At 41.5% G+C, this 26,516-nt stretch overlaps 1 protein-coding gene and 1 long non-coding RNA gene across 2 annotated transcripts in view; one reads left to right on the top strand and one right to left on the bottom strand.

Moving 5' to 3' along the window:
• Nucleotides 1-17,386, top strand: part of LOC121068368 (opsin-5-like) — a 32,255-nt gene extending 14,869 nt beyond the window's left edge. The window contains exons 3-6 of the mRNA XM_040553490.1: nt 8,969-9,068; nt 11,141-11,245; nt 14,500-14,723; nt 15,401-17,386. Coding sequence (XP_040409424.1) covers nt 8,969-9,068; nt 11,141-11,245; nt 14,500-14,723; nt 15,401-15,838 — 867 coding nt within the window. The 3' untranslated portion in view covers nt 15,839-17,386. The remainder of the gene's footprint in view (nt 1-8,968; nt 9,069-11,140; nt 11,246-14,499; nt 14,724-15,400) is intronic.
• LOC121068369 lies at nt 1-25,924 on the bottom strand. Its single transcript, XR_005818835.1, has 3 exons — nt 25,837-25,924; nt 25,544-25,731; nt 1-642 (listed from the first exon to the last, which is right to left on the bottom strand). It is a non-coding gene; the product is annotated as an uncharacterized LOC121068369 (long non-coding RNA).
• Nucleotides 25,925-26,516: the final 592 nt, after the last annotated feature.

Here is a 26,516-nt window from a genome sequence, read left to right on the forward strand (position 1 = left end):
GGAAAACAGAAGATTAATTTTTTTTTTTAACAACATATGCTGCAAATAATCTGATAAATCAAAAACCCTGAAGACATTTATGTTCTTTTGTAAACAGAGCTGATTCGAAGTGCTTAGATTTCTGTCCATTTAATATAACCAGTATAACCAACCAATCTATTGACTTAGCTAGATTATTGACTGTTGACTCAGTTTGTGATTTTTGCATATCTGTAAAAGTCAAGACAGTGTTAACATATTACTGCATGTGGTGTGGTATTCCTCCACCTTCTGGATGGGATGAATGTCCAGTGGTAGCTCAGCAGTCAGCATGACCAGGTGGTAAAGGCAATGGCAGATGGAAAGGACCAAAATGAAAGCTCGCAGGCTTCCTTTCATCTCCTGGTACTTGAGAGATTACTGAAGAAAACATTAGGGAACTGTCTTCAGTTCCTTGAGTTCACTGCTGTTTGTGTGCAGTGGAGCCAGAACGCATGCTACAGGAGTGCCTTCATCTTTCAGGATCAGGAGTGCACGGCTTTCTGGAGCAGACTAGATTTGGCAGAGGTTTCCCAACCAAAGACTGAGCAAGCACAGATTTGCTTGGTGTAAAAATCTTGCAAGATTGTTGTATCCCAGCATCCAAGAGCTCTAGGACTGAAGCTGGGACAGAAGAAAACAGATTTTTTTCTCAAATCATAATGGCACAGGCATGTGGCCTAATGTCTGCTTAGTTGATAAGCGATCAGCTATCTACCTATAAGATGTAAAAGAAATTAAAACAAACATAAAAATGGAGTGAAAAATAGTTATTTAATATCTTAGCATAGTGCTGTGGTGTGATATTGGTGGGATTTTATTTATATATAGCTTATCATTCCTGACATTTCAGTGAGATGAAAATAACCCAAAGTCAAATCATGGAACTGGCACTAAGAGCATTAAGAGATAAAACAGGTGTTAAAGGTGCTGAAGAAAAGCTGTGTAACATTAGCTCTGTATTCGGCTCACCCTAACACACTGATTCACTCTGAAAGGTGGGATGTAGAGACTGATTTATAAAGCAAATTCAAAAATTGGTGCCCTTTACTTTGCCTGTACTGTGCTATGTAAAGCCTCTTCCTCACCCAGATATGTTTTTCTGAACAATCTTTATATTTGAAATATTATGAGTACAAGAATATTACCTCATGATCATTTTTTCCTTGCATAACAGGTTTGAATACTGGAGGGGGGCGAGAGGGGGGCAGGCAGAGATAGTAGTCTTCCCTACTTATTTATTCCTGGTCTGCCTTGATATAATCTGAAGAGTGTATACATTGTCATCAATAAGATAAAAGCAGCTCACATAGACATCTGTGAGCTAAATTTTAATGAGAAAAATGCTTCGTCTGCAGGGAAGGGGGAAAAAACTGTGCCTTTGCACAAACAGAATCATTAGCAACATAGAGGATCATTTCAGTGTAACTAGTGTGACTGCAGGGAAGTTATGCCAGTTTTCATTAGTGATGTAATCTCTCTCATTTTTCTGTAAATGATTATTTCTGCAGCCAATTGTGACAAATTAAGGAAGATATATATTTGGTGCTTGAAAAATTGTGACTACTCAAACTATCGGTTTCATTGTTTAACAAGACAGACGCAGCCCGTCCTGTGTCACCTAAGTACTGCATCAAATCACAGTGCTGCCTGGAAAGGGGACTCACTGGACAACGATCATATAGAAGTGGGAATTTCCAAAGCCCAAATTCTTATTCCTGAACCAGTCTTTCCTCTTGGAGGGCTTTGAAACATCCTTTCCTTTTTTCCACTTCCTTATGTGGAAATTAGTAGTTTTCATCATTCTTCAGTGCTGATGTGTGTTTCTGAAAGACTAAATGTTGTCTTTCCAAAACTGCTGCCCATCACTAATCTTCATCATTCAAGATCTCACCACAGGACTGAACAATTCATTTTCTTCTCTCCTCCTCATGTGCTCTATCTTCTCACTGACTTTTAAGCAAAATTTAATGTGAAACTCAAAAAGCACTCTGACATTTTCTGTGTCTTAAATAATCTTACCTCATATTTACTAATCTTCTATTTCATAAGTATATGTTAGAATCATAGAATCACAGAATGGTTTGGGTTCCAAGCGACCATAAAGATTATAGAATCATTGAATCACTTAGGTTGGAACAGATTTCTAAGATCATCCAGTCCACCCATTAACCTACCACTGCCAAGTCTGCCACTAAACCATGCCCCTAAGCACCCCATCTGTATATCTTTTAAATACCTTCAGGGACGGTGACTCAGCTACCTCCCTGAGCAGCCTGTTCCAGTGCTTCATAACCCTTTTAGTGAAGAAATTTTTCCTAATATCCAACCTAACCCTATGGACAGGGACAGCTCCTACTAGACCAGGTTGCCCAAAGTCCCATCCAACCTGGCCTTGAACACCTCCAGGGATGGGGCATCCACAGCTTCTCTGGACAACCTGTGCCAGTGCCTCACCACCCTCTGAGTGAAGAATTTGTTCCTTATATCCAATCTAAATCTACCCTCATTTAAGTTAAAGACATTTCCCCTTGTCCTATCACTGCACTCCCTGACAAAGAGTCCCTCCCCAGCTTTCCTGTAGGCCCCCTGTAGGCAGTGGAAGACTGCTGTAAGGCCTCACCGAAGCGTTCTCTTCTTCAGGCTGACCAACCCCAACTGCCTCCGCCTGTCCTCATAGGAGAGGTGCTCCAGCCCTCCAATCCTCCTGATGGCCCTCCTCTGGACTCGCTCCAACAGGTCGATATCCTTCCTGTGCTGGGGCTCCCATAGCTGAATGCAATACTCTAGGTAGATAAAGTCAATAAACCACTAACGTGTAGAAAACAATTCCTGCTCAGGTCCTGTGTCTGACCCTATGCTGACTGGATCAATGACAAGAGGACTTGTTTGCAGTGGGCTTTGTATGATATGGCATCCAATATTTTCACATCACTGTACGTGCAGGATAGGATGATGTTGCACCTGTTGGCTTTTCATATAACTCCTGAGAACAATAATATCTTTTGCACTTACTTCCAGGTTGTCCCTGGGCTACTAGGACTCCTTGGCAATTTGTGAGACCTTCCTGGTAGGAGCTGTCGGGTCCAGCTTATCATAAACAGTCATGATTTGAAGATCTTTACAGCCTCTACCATTTTAGGATTAAAAACATTTTCTTGGGATAATTCAGATATCTTCTTTTTCTCTGGTTATTTCAGTTTAGGATCCAGAGGACCCATGAGTGTCAATGTAAGAGGAGAGCTCTAACTAGCTGTCCTGCTTTTTCAGACTGTCAGGGACATAGCATGTTCTTGTCTCAACCACTTATGGCTGAATTGGCACCACTGCTAGCCTGCCCTGCCTCTTGCATAGGACATTTATGAGCAGAAGAATAACTTCACTGGTAGGCATTCAGCCAGCAATCAGAGGTGACCTTGTATTAACCTGGTGGTGGCTACTTAAGCAGATTCCTTTTAGCTGGGAAACAGCATGGGGAAAACTTTGGAGAACTTGGATGGTCACTTGTAATCTTTGGGCTGTCCTGGCAGGGCCTGTGAACAGTCTGTGAGACCTCTTCTTCCCTTGAGAGATGTGTAAGCGTACATGAACATTCACCGTGACCTTTTGAAAAGGCAAAGCTGGTATTTCTTCACTTTGAAAATTAAACTGTGACTTAACCTGACGTTAAATGATCTCAGTTATTGGGGTAGGATCACCATAGGTCATAAAGTCAAGCATTGCTTTCCATGGAAATGTAAAGATAAGACAGGTTACTCATGAGGCTGTTTTCTTTTATCTGTCTGTGTATTTGTTTGTTTATAGTAATGGTGCTGCTAACAATAAACAAGCAGCCTTTGACTTAACATCACCAAAGTGGAGAGGAGTTTTGGCTCAGGCCCACTGAAAAGAGTTTTACACAGCATAGCATGGATGTTCCCAGAGGTCAATGCTAGAGTTTCTTATCTAGTGCTTCTTAACTTCCCTGTACAGTAAGCCACAGAAAGATAATAGTAATGCAGCATTTAAACTGAAGATGGGAATCTTTCCACCATATCTGGATCAAGGTGGTATGAGATACTTGCTTTGTCTCTTCCTCCCCATTCATTCTTTATAGATGGATGGGAAAGGCATGAAACCTGTCATGGTCCCACAGCATCAACCCAGAACCGGAAAGAAGGTGCTCACAGGCATGTGCAGATGTGGCACTTACAGTAAGATTATAATCTAATGAGGTTCTGTAAAGAAATTCTGAAAGAAACTTGTCTTTGTTAAATTACGTGCTCTTGGTATAGCTGTTACCTTCATAACCATACACATTTGTACAGGCATACTACCATGAGTATAAACTGTGACTTGAGAGGGCTACAACCGTAATAACTCAAAGCCTCCCAAAAGTAAGTATAAGTTGAATCTCATTAAGCCAGTATATAAATCTAAAATAACTACAAGCAAGTAGACTTATTCTGAATTCCCTGATATTATCAAAGGCAAAACCTGATCTGCATATATTAATACTTTATATATTAATAGCTTGCACCAACTGTACATTTAACTATCTAGTGTAGTTAATAAAATTATATCTTTACATGTAATTGTATAGCCTAAATATTGCATTCATATTTTTTCCTATCTTTAATATATATGCAGTAAACAGAAAGGTTTAATTACTTGGTGAACACAAAATAACGAACATCTGATGTTCTCACTTAATGGTTTAAACTATATAATCCTGTTGGGTATCAGTTCTCATCTCCTATTAGAAAATTACATGTTGTTGGTGTCAGAGACCTCTAATGGCTTGGATTAATGCAATCACCTCTGAACAGGGCTACCTTTGAAGCCTGCTGAGACATTTTGAAAGGCAGAATGCAACAATAGCACAGCAATGTGGTGTGAGCGGAAGACACTGTTGAGACTGTGGTAGATTATAAATCTTTTTTACTTCATGTATTACACTAAATTTTACCGAAGTCGTTTGAGCACTTTAGGAACACTATGCATTGGGAGTTTTAAGCCATCTACTGTGAAGACTGCTTTTGATCACAAACTTTGGTAGTTCTTCCATTTGACAGAAGATTTACTATAAGGCAAAATAGTTCAGTGGCATATTATTGATGTATTGGAGGGATGGGAGAATAATGTTGAGAATAATTAGATGTGAGTGGAATATTTTCTCACACTGAAAACCCTGAGAACTTGTTAAACTTTAAAACATTCTCTGTTCTAAGAGAACTCACTGTTTTTGTTTGTTTTTTATGAATGTATTTCTTAAAAATTGATTAGGTGGATTTTTTTATTTATTTATTTTTTGTCTTTTGACAAAAGGGAGGTTTATTGCCAATACCTATTTACATTATGATAAGGGAATAATCAGATTTGTACTTATAAAATTATTCTGAGAAATTATATTGTGATGAACTTTAATATAGGCAGTGGAAAAATAATCTCTGTTAAAAGTTCTTTTTTTTCTTTACTTATTCATTATCTCATATTTAATAGAAGAGGCACTATGGTTTTGAAGGGAAGCAAATGCACTTCAGGGAATTGCAATAGATTCACCAGCTGGCCAGAGGAGGGAGTGATGCAGCCATCCTGGCTGCTGAGATCAATGTTTCAGCCTAACTGAAATGTAATAGCTACTTTGGCAATCTGCTTTTGTGCCATTAAACCTTGATTAATCCAATAATAGGCTATATTTTACTTTGTCTCCTGTGAATGAAGACAACCCTTATGAATTCATTAGGGATACATAAGTAATAAAGGTAGTAAAACTCGGGTGCTCATAGCTAAAAATTTGATGGTACACTGGGGATTTCTGTCTCTCCCTGCGGCGAAGGAAAACTTAAGAAACAAATTTGCATGCAGTAGGAGCTTTATGTCTTGTGGCTTGTAAATAGTATACCAAGAACATTAGTGAGATTTAAAATAAATACAAAGCAGAAAAAAAGCATAGCCTTTTCTTCAGTTGTGCCTTAGTTTCCAGGCAACATAAAGATAATGAGCAAGTTCTGTGAATATCTACACAGCCAAAGGAGCAATGTTGGTATGGCACTGAGAGAAAACCTTTTAAAACTGCTAATTTACTCCTATTTCTTAACAGGTAAAAAGGAAAAGTGGTGGGTCAAAATTACTATATGGTCTATATTACTATATATAAATATATATAAATATATATATATAAATATATATAAATATATATAAATATATAAAATTATATTACTATAATTTTGTGCTTCTATTGGAATTCATTGTTACCTATCAACACTGTTGATATTCAATCATAATAAGAAGGACAAAATTGCATTACACAAAAATGGAGGAAATGTGACTATGCAGGACGGAGCTAGCTGGGGGTAGAATAAATGAAAAGGAAAAACAGAACCTGGGAAGGAGAAAACCATTGCTCTTTCTGAGTAAGTATAACCATTTCTAAGGAAATGGTAAGTCAAGTGTTTCCTTGGCTGTGCATCTTTAAGCTAGCAGAAAGTTGCAAATACCTTATTTTTTTTGTTACTTAGAGGTAGTAAAATCTGTGGCTGTAAAAATCAGGACTATGCTAAAGTAGCTTTTCTGTTGCTAACTACTTTGGGTAGTCACTCTGCTTGCTACCTGCAGTCCGTGTTGTCTGTTTAGGAGCAGAGGTCTTTCTTCCATATCCAGTTGTATATGCTTGCTGTCTCAAGAGCTTGCTCATCCCTTGTAGCTTTAGAGAAGTTTGGCAGGGATGACACTGGTTTGAGGATCCTGCTCCCAAAGCAGCCCTAACCCTCCTGCATTGATCTCTCTTATTTCAAGCTTCCAGATGCCACGGCCTCTGCACGGGCTGCTCTGCAGCTTGAGAGCCATCTCATTTACCTCCTTTATTCATTTCATCCCAGCTCTCTTGTCATCCCCCGAGTTCCCTCTCCTCCTTGCCCTTTTACCTTGTTGGCTGTTCCCCAGTTGCGCAGCACAGCCGCCTGTGGGATGCTGCTTCTGGTTTAGACAGAGTGACTGTGTGGCCCTGCTCAAATCTCTGATTGTAGCCCCACACTAACAGAAGCAACAGTATTCTGATGCGCCGAAATGCTGCTGTGAAATAGCTAGAAAATATTTTGGCTTGTTCTTTCTTGTGGTGATGGAGCTTCATCTGAAATGGTAAAGGGGAAGAGTATATTTCTAGACCCACTTTCCTCCCTTGTAAACGTGCCCAAGGGCTATTCCAACTGAGGACTCAATGTAATTGAGTCCTCAAAGCTCTGACATCAGGGAATGGGGGAATGGAAGAGTTGTGATCATGCCTGCAGGTAGCAAAACATACCGTGATGTATCTCAGAAAAAAATCAGCCGGTTTCAGCATAGAAGGGCTAATGGATACATACTAAGAAGTTTGTCCTACTACTGGTGTGTTAAGTCTCATAGCTCTTCAGACTTAATTTCAAAGTGTTTCTTTGCATCATTGCTGAAATACTACTTCCTTTCTAATCTAATAACTAGAGCACTTGGTTAAGCTTACGTTTAAGTGTGGTTTCTCAGTAGCCCTCAGCCATGCTGTTTTCTGCTTTTATGAAGCGTTGTTAGAGCACATGGAGAAGTCACAGCTGTTTGCATCAAAAAGGCTGATGAAATGCAGAGCACATTTTCGTATCCAGGTATTCCACTCATCTCTACAATACACAGTGGGTAAAATTCAGCCAAGTGCAGCCTGTAGTAAGTAGCTGAGGACATCTGTTTTCTGATGTGAACCTTGTTTGCATTTATACACCAAGTATGAGTTGATTGTAAGTACAGCATAGATGGATTTAGCTTGTTGCAGTAGCAAGTCTTGTGTGCATTTAAAATAGGTCTGGAAACATTGGCCTTAAAAAGTACCTAGAGTCAGCATAAGGGTGTCGGTGGCAAGAAAAAACACCAGTGAAAGAAACGATGAAGCAGCCCTTTCCTATCCTAACCCTTCACCCAATTTAATTTATACAATCTGCCATGGTCTCAGCTTTGAGCCTGGATTAAAGCCCCAGATTCTGGGATAAATTGAATTCCATGGGAGTTGTGCCCATTCACACAAAGACGGAGTTTGTTCCCTTAGAATAATGACGTGCCTTCCCTCCGATAATTTTACAACTCAAATGCCAAGTCGGAGTCCAGCGACACTTGCTCAGTGTTCCTGCCTTCCTCGGTGTAAAACTGACACCTCCAAGAGCTCCTCTGCTCTGCCCGGTTTCATACATCACCGCAAGCTTTCAACAACAACAAAAAAAAAGACTGCCTTCTGTATTTTGCCTGGATCACTTCCCAGTCAGATAGCATTCCCTAGCAGATGGCTGCATCCACCTTCACCGCAGCCAGCAGCAGCTCCATTCCTATACTCGCAGTTGACACCAGTGGAGTTGTTCCCGTCCTGCACACGTGCGGCTGAGACCTGACATCAGTGGGAGCTCGAGGTGAGGATCAGCCTTGGTAAATAGCATGCAGTCAGTAACACCAGCACCGACACCCAATCCATTTGGATGATTTAGCGTCAGATGTTTTTATTTAATGTTTTGCAAGACTTCTTGCTCAGCCGAACCCATTACCTCCTCTGTTCTTCCCTCTTTGGCCTAAAATTCGTGGAGTCAGTTTGTGTTCTTGCTCTGCCTCAATGGGTTGGCCGCATCTAGTCCCTTTTTGCACATTCAGGGTTTTTCTTCACTTGAGTTCAATCTTTTTTCTCCTTCATTTGGCAAGTCATTCTAGGGAAGCTTAGATGTGAGGGTGTGTTTTCTTATTTATTTGATGTACATGACAGAGCACTTTTCTAATTTTTGAACATTTACTTGTTCACTGATCCTATAGAAGATGACTGCTCCTGACATTTTATATTTCCCTGCTAGTTGGGTTGCTGGAAAAATTTTCGAGAACATTAACATGAAAGTGACAAGAGCAATCCCTGTGGTTCTTTTCCCCTCCGGCACTGCAGTAAGAGAGCACCCTGTGCTGCTTTGTTTTTCAGGTTGATGGCTTCCTGACACTTCTCTTTGGCCTGGCTAGCATTAATACCCTTACAGTGATCAGTGTCACTCGCTACATAAAAGGCTGCCATCCTGAGAGAGGTAAGGAATAAAGGCAGATCCAGTTCTGCTTTCATTGAATTTGTTGTAAATCTGTACTCCTTTCAGTTACACAATTTATTAAATATAAATTAGATGCACTGGAAACCATAGCCTAATGTAGTTAGGTATGTTAGAAACATGTTTGCACAGAAGCCTTCAAGAGTTAACCCCTAAAAAGGCCAAATTACTGACAGTACACTTTGGTTACCATGGGTGAAATTCACTTTTGTGCAAAAGACAAGACCTGCTGATTCTCTGTTTCTTAGAGTACAACTTAAATAGCTCTTAAGTGATTCATACATCTTTGCCCAGAATCACTGTAACCAACAAATTTTCATCTTCTGTGAGATGATATTTAGGAGCGCTTCCAGCCTCGCTAAGATCCCTGGTTCAGAAAGCACAGGCACTGTGGACTGCTTAGATGGCACTGGGATCACCCAGCCTGCACATTGTGCCTCCAGCGTTCACAGCTCTGTGCAGCCTGGCATCCCCATGTGCTTTTCCCACCTCCCCTCAGTGGACAGTTTCGTACCACAGGAGATGAGAATTACTGGCACAGTTCCCAGAACTGACCATAACCCATCTCTGCCCTATCTCCTGCCTATCTCCCAGGTCTGTGAGGCATCATAGACACAGCCTCTCACCCACAATTCCTCCTCCTTCAATGTCCTGGTATCTGCAACCTGAATATCTCAAACAACTACTCTTCATTACTGTTTGCAGTGCTAGAGACCTTTCACCAAGTGCTCTGTTTTTGATGTTGTTGTTTGTTTGCTTTTAAATGTCTTTTTTTTTTAACCTTTGGTATAAATGCCTCTCTAAAGGCATAAGAGTGCTCCACTATTCAAATCTAGTCTGAAATCCTTTACACGTGAGGTGAAAACCCCATCAGAAAGCCTCTATAAACATGCCACCCTCTACCGTTTTTCCTTTGTGATTCTTTATGTCACCACTCTCTCCCCAGACACTCTCTTTCACAGGATCAGGAGAAACCTTTCCTTGCCATTCATCTTGGATCTTCTGTCTGCTGAAAACTTTGACCTCCACTGGGAGCCTTACTTTGTCGTTCCTCTTTATGCCTACATACTCTATAAATTCTCCCCAGTCTTCCTTTCACCATGCATACATAATGTATTTTAAGTTTTCATGCTCTCATTATGACTGGCTTGTGCCATCTTTCAAGCAGGAATTTACTAGTATCTCCATATAAAACGTACAAATACACTGGATGCATCATATATGTTTGTTTTTCTAATAGCATGAGCATTATTAGCTGTGAAAAGAGCTTCTACAGGGAGGTCTTTTTTTCCACAGGAAGTTCTTCTGCAGTTTGCTGAAGTTTTAGATTTGTTGAAGTTCATTTTCAAAACAACCTGTTAGAATTTCTCTTTGCTGTATTCTATAGCTTATATTCACTGCAAATTAGGAAGTCATATTTAAAGTGTTTCTCTTTTGTAAAGCCGTATCACATGTTCATCTGTGCATAATTTGTTTGCCTCCTGAGGAAATCTGACCAAGTACTCAGTATAACTTTACATAAATTTTGAAGAACAGAGATTAGTGGCCACATAAATATTTTCTGTGTAGACAAAGAAATTACCACAATGTATGGCAACAGTGGGACTGATTAAATCATTTGTACTGAATGACTAATATAGTTTGACAGGGTAATATTTCTTGTCCTTTTTTAACAGCAAAAACTTTGAAATGAGTAAGAAAATCCTAGGACTTTACTTATTGTTTGTTTCGTATCAAACGACATAGAATTGTTTTGTGCTTTTTACAAAATCGCAAAACAAAACTGACACAGCATTTGCTAATTCTGCAGTGCTCAACAAACACTGTCTTCTGCTAAAAAGCTGTTCAGTTCCACTGCTCTACAAGTGGTCTTGAACACAATCCAGACAAGTTTTCATATTTCAGCTTTTCTTATAAATACCTATTTTTGACTTAACTTTTCTTAACAATAGCTGTGTTTCCCTTATTATTTGTTGTTCTAATAGTGTCTTTAGATTTCAGAGGTAAAGTTGCCTTTCCAAGTTTTATTTTCTGACTAAACCATGCCATTACAGGTCACTGTATCAGCAACAGCAGTATGACGGTGGCTCTGGTTCTCATCTGGATAGCAGCTTTCTTCTGGTCAGCAGCTCCATTGCTTGGCTGGGGCAGTTATACAGGTAACAGGTATCTTTCAGTTGTACATATTCGGCATCTCTCCACTTAACTAAACAAAGATGCTTACCTTTTTTTCTTGCTGTTTGTGATAAGCCAGACTGATTATCAGTGGAACTGAGAAAATCATTTATCATGCATGATGTACATGCACAGCGTTGCCTACTTTGGTATCAGCTCTAAAGAGATTTTTTTTGCAGATATCACAAAAGTGTATTACCTATGGAAAAAGAAAATAGGGCCAGAAATATTTGGCATGGTTAAGCAATGAGATAAAGGAAACTATCAAAAGGCATCCTTCAAAAATTGTCAAGATTAGGGAGCTAGAAAAGAACACAAGTTCCAGCAAGTTGAACTTGAAACTATAGTAAGACAAGCCAGAAAGATCTGGTGAAACAGTTTGAAATTACGAAAACTAACATAGCAGAAGATGATAAAGATGCCAGAAAGTCTGTCAGTCCAAAAAGTGATTAGGATGCAAGATAAGGCTCTAGCAAAAAAAGAAGGGGGACTAGGGGGAAAAATTCATTAGTGAACACTGAGGTAATTCAATGGCTAATTTTCCTCACACCAGAAAAGGTGGACAAATTGTCTCAAGTCTCTAAACAAATCAAAATAAATTTCTAGGAACAAATAATAATAATACAGAAGTCCTAACAACTAAAATTGTATGACTGAAATTGTCCAAGGGTATGGACATCCTGTAGACATCTGCTCTTTGATCTGCAACATTCAACATATTCATAAAATAGTAGCCGAGAATCAAGGGGCAAAAGTGAAATTACAAAGTTGCTGAGGATACAGTATTAGTTTGGATGACGTTTCATCTTGCAGTGAGAACAAAGCTTCACTGTGGGAACATGCAGAAGGGTTTTGGTGTGCTGAGCTTCTGGGCAATAATATGTCAGAGAGAATTCAGAGCTAAGGAATCTAAAGTCATACAGGAAAAACTTGGTGCATTTGAAATGGTGATTACCAATTGGAAAACAGAATATAGAGCTGTGTTTTATAGGTCTATGAAAACATAAGCATGACGCTCAGAGATGGAAAAATAGGGAGAAAACACAAGGTACCATAAGGAAACTAATAAAAATCAGAAAGCCTAGATCTCCAGTGTGGCTGAAAAGACTTTGCAGAATGACAGTGTAGGTGGAGAAGATATTTCTTCCCCTGAGAACTTGCTCACAGGGGCGATAACTGGGGGCTAAGGCTCAGTAGACTCCAAGGTCTACTGCTAGGGTGAGGTTTAGGGCAAGGGTGAATATCAGGAAAAGGCCAAAGCCAGAGCTGCAGCATGTGAATGTTTATTTATTATATACATATCCTTTGAAGTATCTCTGCACCCTTGAAGGACACATGAGAAAAGCAGCTATTTCTATGATTGTTGAATCAAATCCAACAATCCCAAAGCAAACTGTTTTATCAGTGCATTAGGCTCCGTGGATCTTTTGTTTGAGACAGAATCACTGTTCTAATTTTATGTCTTGTTTCTGCACTCTGGATATGTCTTAAGACTTGAGGAGGTTAGATTTGTCATTTCTGTATATCTTCTGGCATGCTGTGTTTACATATTCCAATAATCTTACTAGCACTTCATTTGTAGAATGATTTCTGACATCCGGTTTTGGCCCTAACTTGGAGCCAGGGACTTCTTTGCTCTGTCGGGGTATCCAAGTGCCCCTGTGGATCCTGCTTGTTATTTGGATTCAGCTTCCTAACGCCAGCGTTCACAGCAGCTTCTGTGAGTGCTTCTCCCTGCTGAGAATCGCAGCAGTGTCAGATTCGTGGTCTGATTCCAAACACGTTTCCACAGACGGCACCCATGAAGACGTGGGAGCCCAGCAAGGGCAAGTCCTGCAGCAGGCAGCGGAGCAGGACGGGTACCAGCAGACCACAGCATGTAACACATCACAGCCTCTGATCTGCCACTTCTTCACAGCAGCTGCAGAGGTCCCCAGGACCCCACTGACTTGGAAATGCCACTTGCCAGTGTCCCTGCTGAGAGGGGGAAAAACACAGCCCTGAATTCTGACTCATAGAAGAAGTGCAGGATTTTCTTTTCATGTCATCTGGAAGCTGCTTTCTTTTTTGAAGTCAGAAGTTTTCACAAATGAGAAACTTAGAATTAAGCCAGATACTATGGTTATCTTTTGAATAATATCTTGGGATCTACTGATGAAAAAAAGGCAAAGAAGATTCTATTACTGAGCACATCCAGACAGCAACACCTAAAGCTCTTGATGTTAAAAATACTGAGCTCTTTTTGATGAGACTCATGAAAGTGGTTTTAATCTTTTGCTCCTTTAATTCATCCTATCTAAACCTTCTATCACCCATGAGGAATTAAGGGATTTTTTTTCTTTAGAATTATCGCTGGATGCCAGGGAGAGATCTGTTGCTAAATCATGCAAGCTTCACCTGTACTGTATTTCAGGACTTGTTAATACTTGACTTACGTAATTTTGGTTTATGCTTCAATTATTTATAATTTGGTTTACTGCCATGGCTGTCAGGGGAGGAATAATAACAATAATAGTAATAATAATAATAAACCACACACAAAATAGCTTTCTTCCCTTAAAGCAAAAATCAACAATTCACAAAATATAGAAAATCCTTAATGACATAAAATTCAAGTTTTATGTAAGAACACGTTTGCAAATTGTCATTTCCATTAACAGCATATCATCTGTATTTATATGCTTCATCTTCCCATAATTTCTATCAGCTGTATCAATTTGCTTTCATCTCTCACTACAGTAAAACTTTCATTACCATTTTTCTTCTATTTAAAAAAAACTCAATACTTTTATTTCCTACTTTGCTATGTAAGTATTGAATTCTTACATGTGGCACATTGTCCCTACAATTGCTTGTTATGCTGGTATAGAGCTCATCTTAGAAAGTTACTACACAGAACATTGTCAAATAACAGACTACACAGGAATATCAAACCTACTATGTTAATCCACAATTAGCATCACAATTTCCTATCTTAAAACAACAGTTCGTGCATTATGGACTTAACAATGGAAATCTATATGGTACAGAATGATAATATGCATTAAAACTTGTTATGGTCTAGCTGGTCTTGAAAAATTGTTTATGTAGGAGATTGTCACAGCTCATTAAATCAGAAAGATCACTCCATTCTTTACTGCCTCAAAGAAGAAAAATACAGCTTCTAAATTGATATATTAATCACACAAAACCAGACAAATGTTCTAAAAACGCTAACCAACTTACTTTTGTTTTCCAGATCGCATGTACGGAACATGTGAAATAGACTGGGCAAAAGCCAACTTCTCTACAATCTACAAGTCCTACATTGTCTCCATTTTTATCTGCTGCTTCTTCCTACCTGTGACAGTCATGGTCTTCTCATATGTGTCGATTATCAACACTGTCAAACTAAGCCATGCATTAACAGGACTCAGTGATCCCACAGACAGACAGAGGAGAACAGAGCGGGATGTCACCAGGGTGAGTCTGGGTTTCATATTGGGTAGGATTCATCTCAATGAAAGCTGTCTATCCAAAAATTGGTCTCAACTAGACCAGAAGAGACCAAAACCCACCACTCACATTTAATTTCTCTGTAATCTTTAGTGACAAAGTCTGAACTCAGTGAAGTGAACATATGGATTGTTTAAAACTCCTGCTCCCTTAGTTGGCTAATATTGGTCCTACATCACACGAGAAAAATAGTTTAAATATAATTGGAGCAGGTTATACAGCACAAAAACTGAAGTTTGGTTTGGCATATTCCCTTTTCTTTCGGCAGAGATGTAACTTCTGTGTATGCTCAAAAGCAACAAGGAAACTTTCAAATTACTTGTCCTAGACCTAAATCTATCCTAAGTCTTCTGAGCCCAGATAAACATACAGGGACATACAGGGGGTTGTAGCTATTTTCATTCCATTAGATGAGGCATTGCTCAAGCACACCTCGTGCCCAAATTAGATATCTAACTTCTAGGCCTACCTGTCTCCATCAAATCAAAACTTTTGCTTGTCTGTACACTCCTGTGAGCTATACCTTCAGTAGAATCTGAATGTTTCCCTTCCAGTTGAGTTTTCAAGCTACTATTACTAGTGTATTTCTTCCCTGATGCAGTCTTCCAGTATAGATTTAAGGCTATTTTTCATCTGTCTTCTAGGTTTCTATTGTCATTTGCACAGCCTTCATTATTGCATGGTCACCATATGCTGTCATCTCTATATGGTCTGCCTATGGTCACCCTGTGCCCAACCTTACCAGCATCCTTGCCAGTTTGTTTGCTAAGTCTGCCAGTTTCTACAATCCCATTATCTACTTTGGAATGAGCTCCAAGTTTCGGAGGGACATTTTCATCTTGTTTCATTGTGCCAAGGAAGTCAAGGACCCTGTGAAGCTCAAACGTTTCAAAAACCTCAAGCAAAAACAAGAGCCTTCTCAGAAAGAAGAGAAGTATGCAGCAGAAATGCACCCTGCACCAAGCCCTGATTCTGGGGTGGGAAGTCCAAGCAACACTCCACCTCCAGCAAACAGGGAAGAGTATTTTGGTATTCATGATATGCCATCTAATAACCCTGACATTGAATGTGATAGACTGTGAGTTTGGTGGCCACTTAACGCACTTACCCACTTTGTGTTCACGAAGACCCTCTTCAGATCACTGCTCAAGTGATCTCCCAACTCCCGATCCATCTGTTTCTTGCTATAGCACTGACGATTATGCAACTCAACCAAATCAGATGACAAAGTGATATTTTCCTTCTGTGTAGGTACGAAATGCTACAAAGCACGTTACAATGTGGGCAGGCAGTGCACCCAGTGCCAGAAACATTTCGTTTTCACATGCATAAAAGAAAAGGAAGGCTGACTTATGAAGACAAGGGATTAGCTAGCAAAAATTCACTAATGTTCCCATCCAAATGGTATTAATTATGAGATTACATTTCCAAATGTATTTTTTACTCTTCAACAGTCCCAGCCATAGAGGATCACTTTAGCTCTGTGGTGCTGCACAGCCCTTGGCCATAGGAGAAGGGCCATGCTGATAGCTGTGGAGCTGCTGCTCCAGTGACTGCTAGATTTTAGACAAAAACGCTTGCTCCTTGGGGGTACAGAGATGGATCCATCATCCACGCATGAGTGTGGCCCTAATCGCCTGTGCCCGACTCTATGTTTGTCTATGCAGGTCCTAAGAGCTGTAGATCTCAGCATTTTGTAGTCACTGTAGGCTCAACAGTGGCTTTACACTTTTCCTTGTTTGTTTGCAGAATTATTTCCATCTTTCCAGACTTTCCCAGTGAGCAGGGCCTGGCTGTAGTGTGCCCATTCATTAAAGCCAAAAAGCTGGCTTTAATTTTCCTGATGTGCCTCCAGCTTGATTGTTTTTCTACATGACTATTAAGGTGGAGCAGGAGATGCTGTGCAGGCAATGAAACCAACAACATTAAGCCTGCAAGAATATTGACAAAGTATAGTATCAGAGCTATTTACAAAATATAATCCAACACTTCGCTGCTGCTCTAAAGAAAGGTTTTGTACCTGCCTATTGGTTAAAAAAATAGATATATCAACTAAGTGATTTAAATAGCAAAATTGTAGAATTAAATCAGCAGCAAGGTTATCAGATACTATAGTATCCAATTATTCCATCAAGTTTATTTTTCAAAATGGAAGTGAGGAGGTATATGGTCCTAATTCCCCATTTTACACATTTTTATGGAAGTCTCTGAGTACGCAGTTAGTTATTATGCATTAGCTCTGGAAATTTTGGGGGTTTATTCAGTGACATTTGCATGCTAAGCAAGGGGAGTGGAGGGGAACAAAACCATTTGTTGCCAGGCTCACTGATATTTATGACCTTGTGGAATCTTTCACCATCCAGGTATGCTAAAATGCAGTTGTTTTGCACAAGTTTGTAACTTTCCCAAGAAACACATTTGGAAAAGCAAAGAGAGCCCACCTTCATTTCCTCCATTACTCTATTTGTTTTGAGAAAATCACCTGTGTTTTGAAGTTAAAAACAAATAAACATTATAAGCAACAGTTGGGAACTGTTTTCTTTCATGGCCACAGATCTGAACTACAAGAATATTCGTCTTTGTGGAAAATTGAAACATGGGTGCTATTTCATTACCATAAATAATTAAAAGCAAATAAGTAAACTGTTGACTTCCAGATAAAAGCACATGCTGTAACTGCCGAAACAGATGAAACCATTTAGGGCCAAACCCTGTCCCAGCTGGATGAAGCCAGGCTGGGCTAGCCAAAGCTGCCACGCAGTCTTGAAAGCTTCTAGGCCTAACCCAAAACCTACCTTAGCAGCACTGCTGGACTGGGCCTTGCCACTGCTGCACGCACCCAGGTGTCCCTGCAGGGAGGCATGCCACACGTCCCCATCGGATGTGGCTCGATGCCAGGCTGGCATTTAACATGCATTTCCACTAACTCACGGATGTCTAGGGAAAGTACTTGCCCCACTGCACTGTAACAATGCCAATGATCTGTGGGATCCAGACTTTGATGCAGAAAGATGGGAAAATGGCAAAGGGGGTGGCAGAGCAACAAGGCCTTTTCCAGGAGTCTGCGCCCCTTCCCACACCACCAGCATACCAGCCAAAATCTCTGCTAGTTCATATGCTATTGCACATGTACACAGCAGTGAGACGGAGATGAGAGAGTAGTTGAAATGAACCAGAACATGAACAGAACAGAGGGATAAGAGGGAGAGAAGCAGAGGAGCAGCTGAAGGATACATACCTGCTGAAACACACCTAGAAACAGCTAACACAGCAAAAGCTGTGACTGGACTGCGCATAACTCCCTCCTGCCATTCCTAAGGCTACTGTGCTTTGTGGATACAGGGTAGTACCATGAGACTGCATGTCTGCAGAGCAGAACATCTGGTTTTGCGGGTTACTCAAGGGAAAAGGGGACAGATGCCTTTGCAGGCACCAACCTGTGCTCCAGGCCCAGTAACAGCACTAGCACATTTGTCACTGAAGTTCCTCCTGTTAAGCCTCCAGCCCTAAAGTGACAGCATCCTGTAGCTACATGCAAGGCACCTGCAAGTGTCTGAAGACAGGAAAAAAAAGAAAAAAACACATCCAGAACCCGTTACTGCTCAAGTGCAGTTAAGAGGATGCACTTCAGGTTTTCAAGTGTGCAGATTAATTTGCAGAACGCTTTGCCTCCATCCTGCTTTCCTGTTCTGCATTTCCTCCCTTTGTCTCCGGTCCCACACTTGCCTGGATGAGGCTGGCCCCTGCTTCTGCCTCCACAGAAGGCTGCTTCACCTGCCAAGCCCATACCACTGGCCAGGGAGCAGCGAAGAGCTGAGGGGCTTGAGAGCATCAGCTAGGGAAGACATGACCTAGGTCTGCTGAAGGTAGATGAAGGAATCCTACACTCTGTTCCCTATGATTTTCACTCAGTAACAATGAAGTATCGTGTAAATGGCATACAAAGGCCTAGAGCCAAATTATCCCTCCCTCAACATCACATTCCCCAAACATTCAATTTGCTTTTGCAGTGGATGAGTTTTATCAGGACAGATGCAAGAGGGCTGTTGTCACAACCAATACACTGGTGATAAGGATGCTCTCCTGGGACACTGCGGCTTTGAATGCTCTCAGTCTGAGATGGTCTGAGAAGGGAGGTCCCACGCCCCTGGATGAAGCAAAGGACCACCTGCTCCTAAGCTGTCAGTTTTGAAATACTATGTTTTTACATTTTCTAATGCTAAAAGCAGGTGGTACGTCAAAGGTGGAAACATATCCTATCTCCATGAAAGAGGACATCCCATCCTAGTGCTGCCACATCACCTTGTGTGAAGGCGTCACAGCAGGCATGCAGCATGGGCCTGTATACAGGACCCAGGTCTTACGCTGCTTCCACTAGGGTCCTCTTAAAAGATGTGCTTTTTATTGAATGCTCCAGTGCCAGTCTGCACAACTGAGATCCCATGACTATTGCTAGCAGCCAAATGGTCAGGAATCTCTCGTCACCCTGGAAGAGAAATGTGTTCAGACCTTCCTCCATTTGGCATACAAGCTCTGGCATGTAGGCTCCTTCTGTATCTCTTACTCAACACTGGATACTACTGTGAAATTTGTAACTGAATGTGGTAGGACAAGCAATCCTACCATTTCCAAAGGATGCTATCAGCATTTGCTGGCTTGTTCCAGAAGGATCTGAGACATACGTTAGCTCTCTTTTACTGCTAGATGCAAGGAACGCAGCCAGCAAACCTTGCTGTTTGTTATCCATTTCTGTGCTCACAGCCCTGTTGGCATCACTAAAGCACTCTGGCAAAAATGACATGCTTCAGCACGATAAAAGTCACTCTGCAAAAAGCTTGAAACACTTGAGCCACCTTTTAAATATGCCTTAACTACCCTACATATTCATTTCCAAACATTCCCTATTTTGATTAGCCGCAATACGCTCAAGCAGGTGAATACTTACTGGCTACACAATTAATGTATTTACATGTGCATCAATATCTCATCAGCTCTTACTTGACTATTTCTTATCTATATTATTCATAATAACCAACATATCCATTACACCCCAATCACTACAGTTATTAAGGTTTGTACATACAACTTGACCTTGCAGGCGGATTACCAGTATCCCTGTTACTGCCACAACCATTTTACCTGGGCTACACAGTTCAAGCAGTAAAGTTAAGCAGGAATTACTTACATTCAATTTCCACACTTAAAAATAGCTGCAACTGATTGAGGAAAAAAAAAATATGATAAAGCTATAATTTGTTCATTAATGCTAAGAAAACCTTTTGGGCTCACATTTTCCCTGCTGACATTTTTGCCGAGCTGAAAATCCCTTTGGGTGTCAGCACATTGAAATACATAACAGCATTTCTTCATAGCTTTGACATTTCTAATGGCAACACAAATAACCTGAGCATGTAGTTAGAGGAAGTAGGAGAGTATACTGCATACCAGTCCCTGTTCTCAGTGCTATTTATGCCTTTTTATCTAATGACTCATGTAAAGCATTTCTGGTAGCAGAGATCAAGTCTGGTCAAGTCTCCTTTGACCTCTCAAAGACAATGACTTTACTCCAGTTCGAACTACTTAGGCTTGCACACCTTTGCAGGGTTTCTCTCCACACCTATAAATCCTTTATTCTTTGCTGTGAGGACTAACAAGATAAGGCAGATACAAGGTGCACCAATCCAAGTGCGTCCTATGGTTGGCACTTTTCGTATGAAGAAGAGATGGAGAGAAAAATCCTTTCCCAAGGGTAGGGCTGTATTAGAGCTTTGTTCTGCTGCCCCAGTGAATGCTCTCACCTCTGGGCAATAATGAAAAAAGGAGCAATGCTACCATGTCAGTATTTTGAACTACCTGGACAGTTAAGCACTATTTATAAGCCAGCCTAGCAGATCAGGTTCTCTTGCAATGCTGCGTCTGTCCATCTGCCTACTTCTCAAATTGCCAAAGACCGAAGTCTGAACCTATTCAGTGCATCAACAAATGCGAAAGACTTTTGCAAACACTTCAGGAACTTCTGCAGACCAAAGTGAAGGTGCCTGTAGCGTCAAATGGGTCTGTGTATACCATGTGGTCTGAAGTGCCTAATTCCAGCCTAATTCAGCGAGGACTTCAAACCAGCCCCCCACTGGGGGGTACTACTTGATGTGCAGAAGAAGTACGAGAATAAAATCAAGATTCAAGGATGTCCAAATAGTACTGCAATAACAACACATCAGAGAGTTACTACATGGAAAATAATAATCCTATTGCCAATACAAAAATAAATAAATAAATCAGGGACACACTCTGAATACTGTCTACCAGCTGTCCATGCCAATAATCATCTTTAATGTTCACTGAACGTGACAAAAGCCCTCTGGGGATAACAAACACACAGCATTCAATTATGCAGTAGTATGTATCCTAGTAGAACAGAAGTGGAAGGACTCGCAGAGATCACTGCAATGCCACCCTCCCTTGCTGATATTCAAAAACCTCTGGTAGCCTTTGACACTGCGCACCAGCCAGCCTGACCGCTGCAAGGAGCCACTGCTTGAGCAAAGTCCAGATGACCATGGAGGGTCCACGTGTGGCTGGAGGCACATCTGCTGGGTCCAGTGCAAGGTCAGTGCAAGCTGCCCAAACAGTAGGGCCTGTGGGTCACATTCACCACAATATTTGTAAAAGGAAGCCTGAAGTCAAGAATAATGTTTGGCAGTAAAAATGAGCAAGCAGGTCTTGGTGATGTGACCTGGGAAAGCCTTGCCACACACCACAGATAAATTTTAAATGGATTCATATCAAACTCCCTTCATACAGAAAGGTGAGAGAAACCAAGTTGATTTGCAGCACTTCTTACAATACAGGGAACTGCTGCTTGAAATGAGCAAAACTAACTCCTCCAAGAAAAGCTAGGCAATTCTTGGGACAGCATGCGGCCTATATGTGGATTTAAAGGGAGTAGGAAATGGGCTTTACCTGGTACTGGATTGACACCATGTTACCTGATGACACAACGCTCAGCTTCATTCACTGAAAGGTACACAAGTACAGAAGCATTCACAAGTGTTATTTCAGACAAAATCATCCCAGGCTAATGACCAGTTCAGTAATTTTAATTTCTACCTCCAGAGGTGAGACCCATATCTCCCTACAATCAAGTTGTAGGGAGCTACTGCCATGCCGCTGGGAGTTAAGGCAAGGCAAAGCATTTATTCCTATGGTCTCTCAGCTCTAAGATCCCAAAGATTTTAATGAAACTAACATGCCCCAGTTGCCTCTAATCCCAAACAATCTGATCACTTTCCGAATAGCAGAACACAGCAGAAGTAATTCTGCCATGAAAAGTTCAGATTTATAGTATATTTTAATATGGGGTCTTGCACAGTAAGCAGAGTGAAAACTAGCTGTAGTCTGGACAGTTGCAGTCATTAACAGTGTTGACATGGTTTCCTCTACTTAACCGCAACAGCAGGTTTACCTCCTCCTCTGTTACCTGGTAGTACCATTTCACTGCCCAGAGCCAACCCACCTCTCCTTCACAAGGCAGAAGCACCCTGCCACCCAGCCTACAGCTGCCCATGGGAAGCCCCCATTCTGAACCGACTGCTTTCATCCACCAGAATGAGGACAACACAGCACGGCAAGCTTTTCCAGACTCCCCTCAGGACAGCCAGCTCACCCCTGTTGGTGTGTAAACCCCTGCGTAGGCCCAGGCTGCAAATGGAGGATGGGAGAACGGACCCACAACAACAACAGGGCCAGGCGTGGGCCAGTTGAGAGCCAGGCGTGGGCCAGCCACACTTGCTCAGCAACAAGCTTAAAAACCAAATAATGCAATTAAAGAAAGAAGCAGTCTGTAAGAGTGTTTGGAAAGGCTTGGAAAAGCTGAGAGGTGCAGCTGGCATGTCCCTCATGGGCTGTCTCCTCCCAGACAATGACACACAGAGGCCACTTGTCAGCAAGGCAAGTACAGCAGCGCGGCTGCTGTTTGAGCCCCTCAGTCCTCTATACCATGACATTTCACTGGGACTCAGAAAACCCAGACGGGGGGGGAGGGGACACGGTCCCCTGCACCATGCAGGCATTCAGGCTTGTGATTGAAGAAACTCCAGAGCCAAATGCTAACATTTGCAACTGCTGCCCACTTGTGATCCTACAACGAAGCCTCTGCGAGCACTTATATAACCCTTCTACATAGCCCATCAAACCATCCTTCATTAGGCAGCAACAAAGAAATGTCAGAAGTGATTGAAGAGTATATCTTTAGCCCTGAAATGAGTGTTTGTGCTTTGGCTGAGGGGGGCGGGAAGAAAGATATTGAGGAGTGTTCACAATTATGCACATTGCAGCAGTGCAATATCTGTGTAGAGCTATTCATTTGAAATGTTGTAGTCAATAATGACATTCAGCTGCAGAAATTGCTAAATATCACAGAGAGATAATTCCTCTACCCCCTCCAGTGATGAAAATTCAGGGCTTCAGCTCACATTCCTTACACCACCAGTATAGTGCTGACCCTGACTGTGTAAAACCTTGTGATTAAGAAGCCGTGTGGCCGAAGTAAACCCCACCACCTCTGCTTACCTCCAGAAAGAGGCATCACAAACATTATCCCTGGCAAATCCAGTGTCAAATCCCCCCAGCCTTGCATAATGGCACAGCTGCAATGTTCATGGTCACAGCAGTTTTGAAACACGACCATGCCTGTAGGATCAGCTGCTGAGGCACTGACCACAACACATGATCTTCCCCAGTGGCTACACTCGCTCCTGCCAGACCCAAGCAGCCAGGATCACACCTGCATCCTTCCCCATGGTGTTCAGGGAAGGAGAAACAGAGGACAGCAGAGGGAAACACCCCCTCTTCTTCTTCCCTCTCACCTGTGTTTATGTCTGTCACTTGGAGCAGGGGCAGAAAAGGTCATCCCTTTTTATCCTAGAGATATGGGACAGAAATAGTATTCCCTTGCAAGTAAGAGCCAACTGATTTATTTTAACTAGCAGAGATTTCATCCACAGCATCTCAAGATGAGGCCAACTCACAGAACAAGTGAACAGTATAGAGTCAAGAGGACACCAAGATCAAGTGTCTAGGCACTGCAGAATAAGGTTATTGATTACACCGATTCCCTTTTGATACATATGTATGTATATATATATATATATATATATATAGGTACACTGATTCCCTTTTCCACCCTAGGTGTGAAAAGAAATAGAACAGCCTAAAAGCAAACACTTACTGCAAATTAATCCAATTTATATGAAATCAGTACCTATTTATTTTTCTTACTCATTCTTGTAAGGTGGCTTTTTACTAGATGATAATATGCATTCACTTACTGAAAGAAAGAAAACAAAAAGGCAGTATTGTACAGGATTGGATGTCCTTCCTCACAATAGAATTTTTACTGCATCTGTCTTGAAGAGGTTCCCTGCAGAGAGGTGAAAAAATGTGCTTCCCAGAACAAAAGGAAAGTGATGAATTAGTACAGAGGAAAATTTAAAGTCTCTTTCTTTCATCAGAAATGGATCACTTATCCCATAATGCTTCTTCTCAGGAAGACAATTAGTAAAATGGTGTCATTAGATGACATCACATTGTCATTTGAGAACAGCATATATTCTCAAATTGCCAGTGCAATCTCTGTTTGAGATTGCATGCTCTGGAGAAGTAGCCAGAAAGAGGGCTCGTACCAGAGCTCCACCAACAGGGCCAGGAAGTTACAGTTAAATTTCCTGAATTTTATTAAAGATTGGATTTTGTATTTTACCTGACCTATGAAGACTAGACTGGGCTATGAAGCATTAGTTTTGTGAAGACCAAGGAAATTCACTTCAGAGCAGCAACGGCTTTAAGATGTAATTGTCCCCTCCTAAAATCACTGTCTGCTTAGTTAGACAAAACAGCTGGATGGTAAGAGTCAGCACTTGCAAGTTTATTTACAGGCTTTCCCATACAGTGGCACAAAGAAGAGAAACTGAGATTTGGGCATCTGAACTCCTTCAAGTATTAATGCAAAGTATATATACAGACTATCCCAATCCATGGCAAAGACGGCTCGATGGCAGAAAGCCCGTGCATTGAGGAGGCAGTGAAAGGGGCGTTCAGCAAACACAGCTGGGGCTGAGTACAGAACCACTGCACGATGCACCAGTGGCCTCACTAGCGAATATTTACAGCTCGTTGGGGTTGTTAGCACACTGTCAACAGCAGCTCTACCACCCCACCAAACCAGAGCAAACAGCCAAAGCACTCAGTGAGCTATAACACAGGATAGCGCATAATATTTAACATCACAGCTGACACAGCTTGGTTTTGTCCTTTATTAGCTCACTGAGGAGGGGAACACACCATTTAACAGAGCTCCACAGGCCTGATGCTTCCTTCTCTGACACTAGCGTGAATCAGGATTGTCTCTTCTGTTCTCCCTGCAGTTACATTACACGTGCACAACATGCGATCCACATTTCTCACCAATCATAAACATCCTTTCACTTCACGGTAAGGGACTCACAGAAACAGTCACCAGAACATAAGAGCCTACAGTAAATCCACAATGGAGATTTTATACCACCTTTGCACTGCTCTACTTCTGTGAGCTATCACAGGAAATGCAAAAACTGAACTGGGGTCTGGACACACCAAGGTATGGCTGCAGCTATAGCTCAGCATAATTAATAGGGCAGATGCCTTTCCTCTGAGCTTAATTATTCTCTGACCTTTTCCCTGGGACTTCCAGCCTCCTACCAGGATGCAGCAGAAGCCATAAGCATTTTGAAACCTGCAGTCCAAACACTCACCTGAGGCATGCAAGGTGGCGGTGTAGAGCTGTGGGTGCAGCAGCACGAAACATTTCCGCTTTATCTGGTCCTAAGCACCTTCTTTTCCCCTCACGCTTGTCTTTGCAGCAGCTATTTGCAAAGCCCCAAACTCCTCTGTGAGCCGTGAAGACCACAGGCACCTCTCACCGGGCTATGAAACCTAGAACCTGTCCACAACATTTTCATTTTTAATTGCTGGATTGAAAAAAGACAATTTATTCATACATCCCTACATCTTCTCCCAGATGCCACCAGGTTCCAAAGTCACCTACTGAGCTTCTTGTGGGAGAGCCCCCAACAATCAGAAGAAACCAGAGCAGGGCCCTCCTCCACCAGCTTTGTCTGAGGTGAGGGGAGGGCAGGGCAGGCTGGGCAGCCCAGCTGGGGCTGGTTGGTGGGGATGGCAGCTGTGGAGCAATCCTTGGAGATACGTGTCTGGGTTCTCTACAGACACCTGGCCCCATATGTATCTTCAGTAACCCAAATGCCCTTCCTAGCTCTGTTCTGTAAGCTCTGTGCTTCTCAGCCTTCTTTTCTGCAAAAGCTGCTTGCCTTTCTTGTCCTCTGATACTTCATAAGAGCATAAGTGTAATTTAATTTTCTCTCTCCCAAAAGCCTTTTCACATTCTTTCATTGTTTGCCTTTCTTTGCAAAGAGCTTTGAGAACCTAAGGCGGAAAACACCAGTTATTAACGTTTGAAAGTGCAGACAGTATTTTCCGTAGTATAAAATACACAGAGGAGTTACAAAGCTCAAAATGCAGAGGTTTTCCTTTTGCAATTCTCATGGAGATTTAATGCTGGCAATTATAAGAATGCATGCGGTATTTCCAGCTTAACTGTGCTTGTGACAAAGCAATTTATTAGAAGTAATTTACTTAATTGGGGATCAAAATGCAGAGCTTACCCTGTAATATATAGTTTTGGCACTGGCAGCAGGAAACAGAGGATAG

This window comes from Cygnus olor, chromosome 3, assembly GCF_009769625.2.
Source record: "Cygnus olor isolate bCygOlo1 chromosome 3, bCygOlo1.pri.v2, whole genome shotgun sequence".
Lineage (NCBI taxonomy): Eukaryota > Metazoa > Chordata > Aves > Anseriformes > Anatidae > Cygnus > Cygnus olor.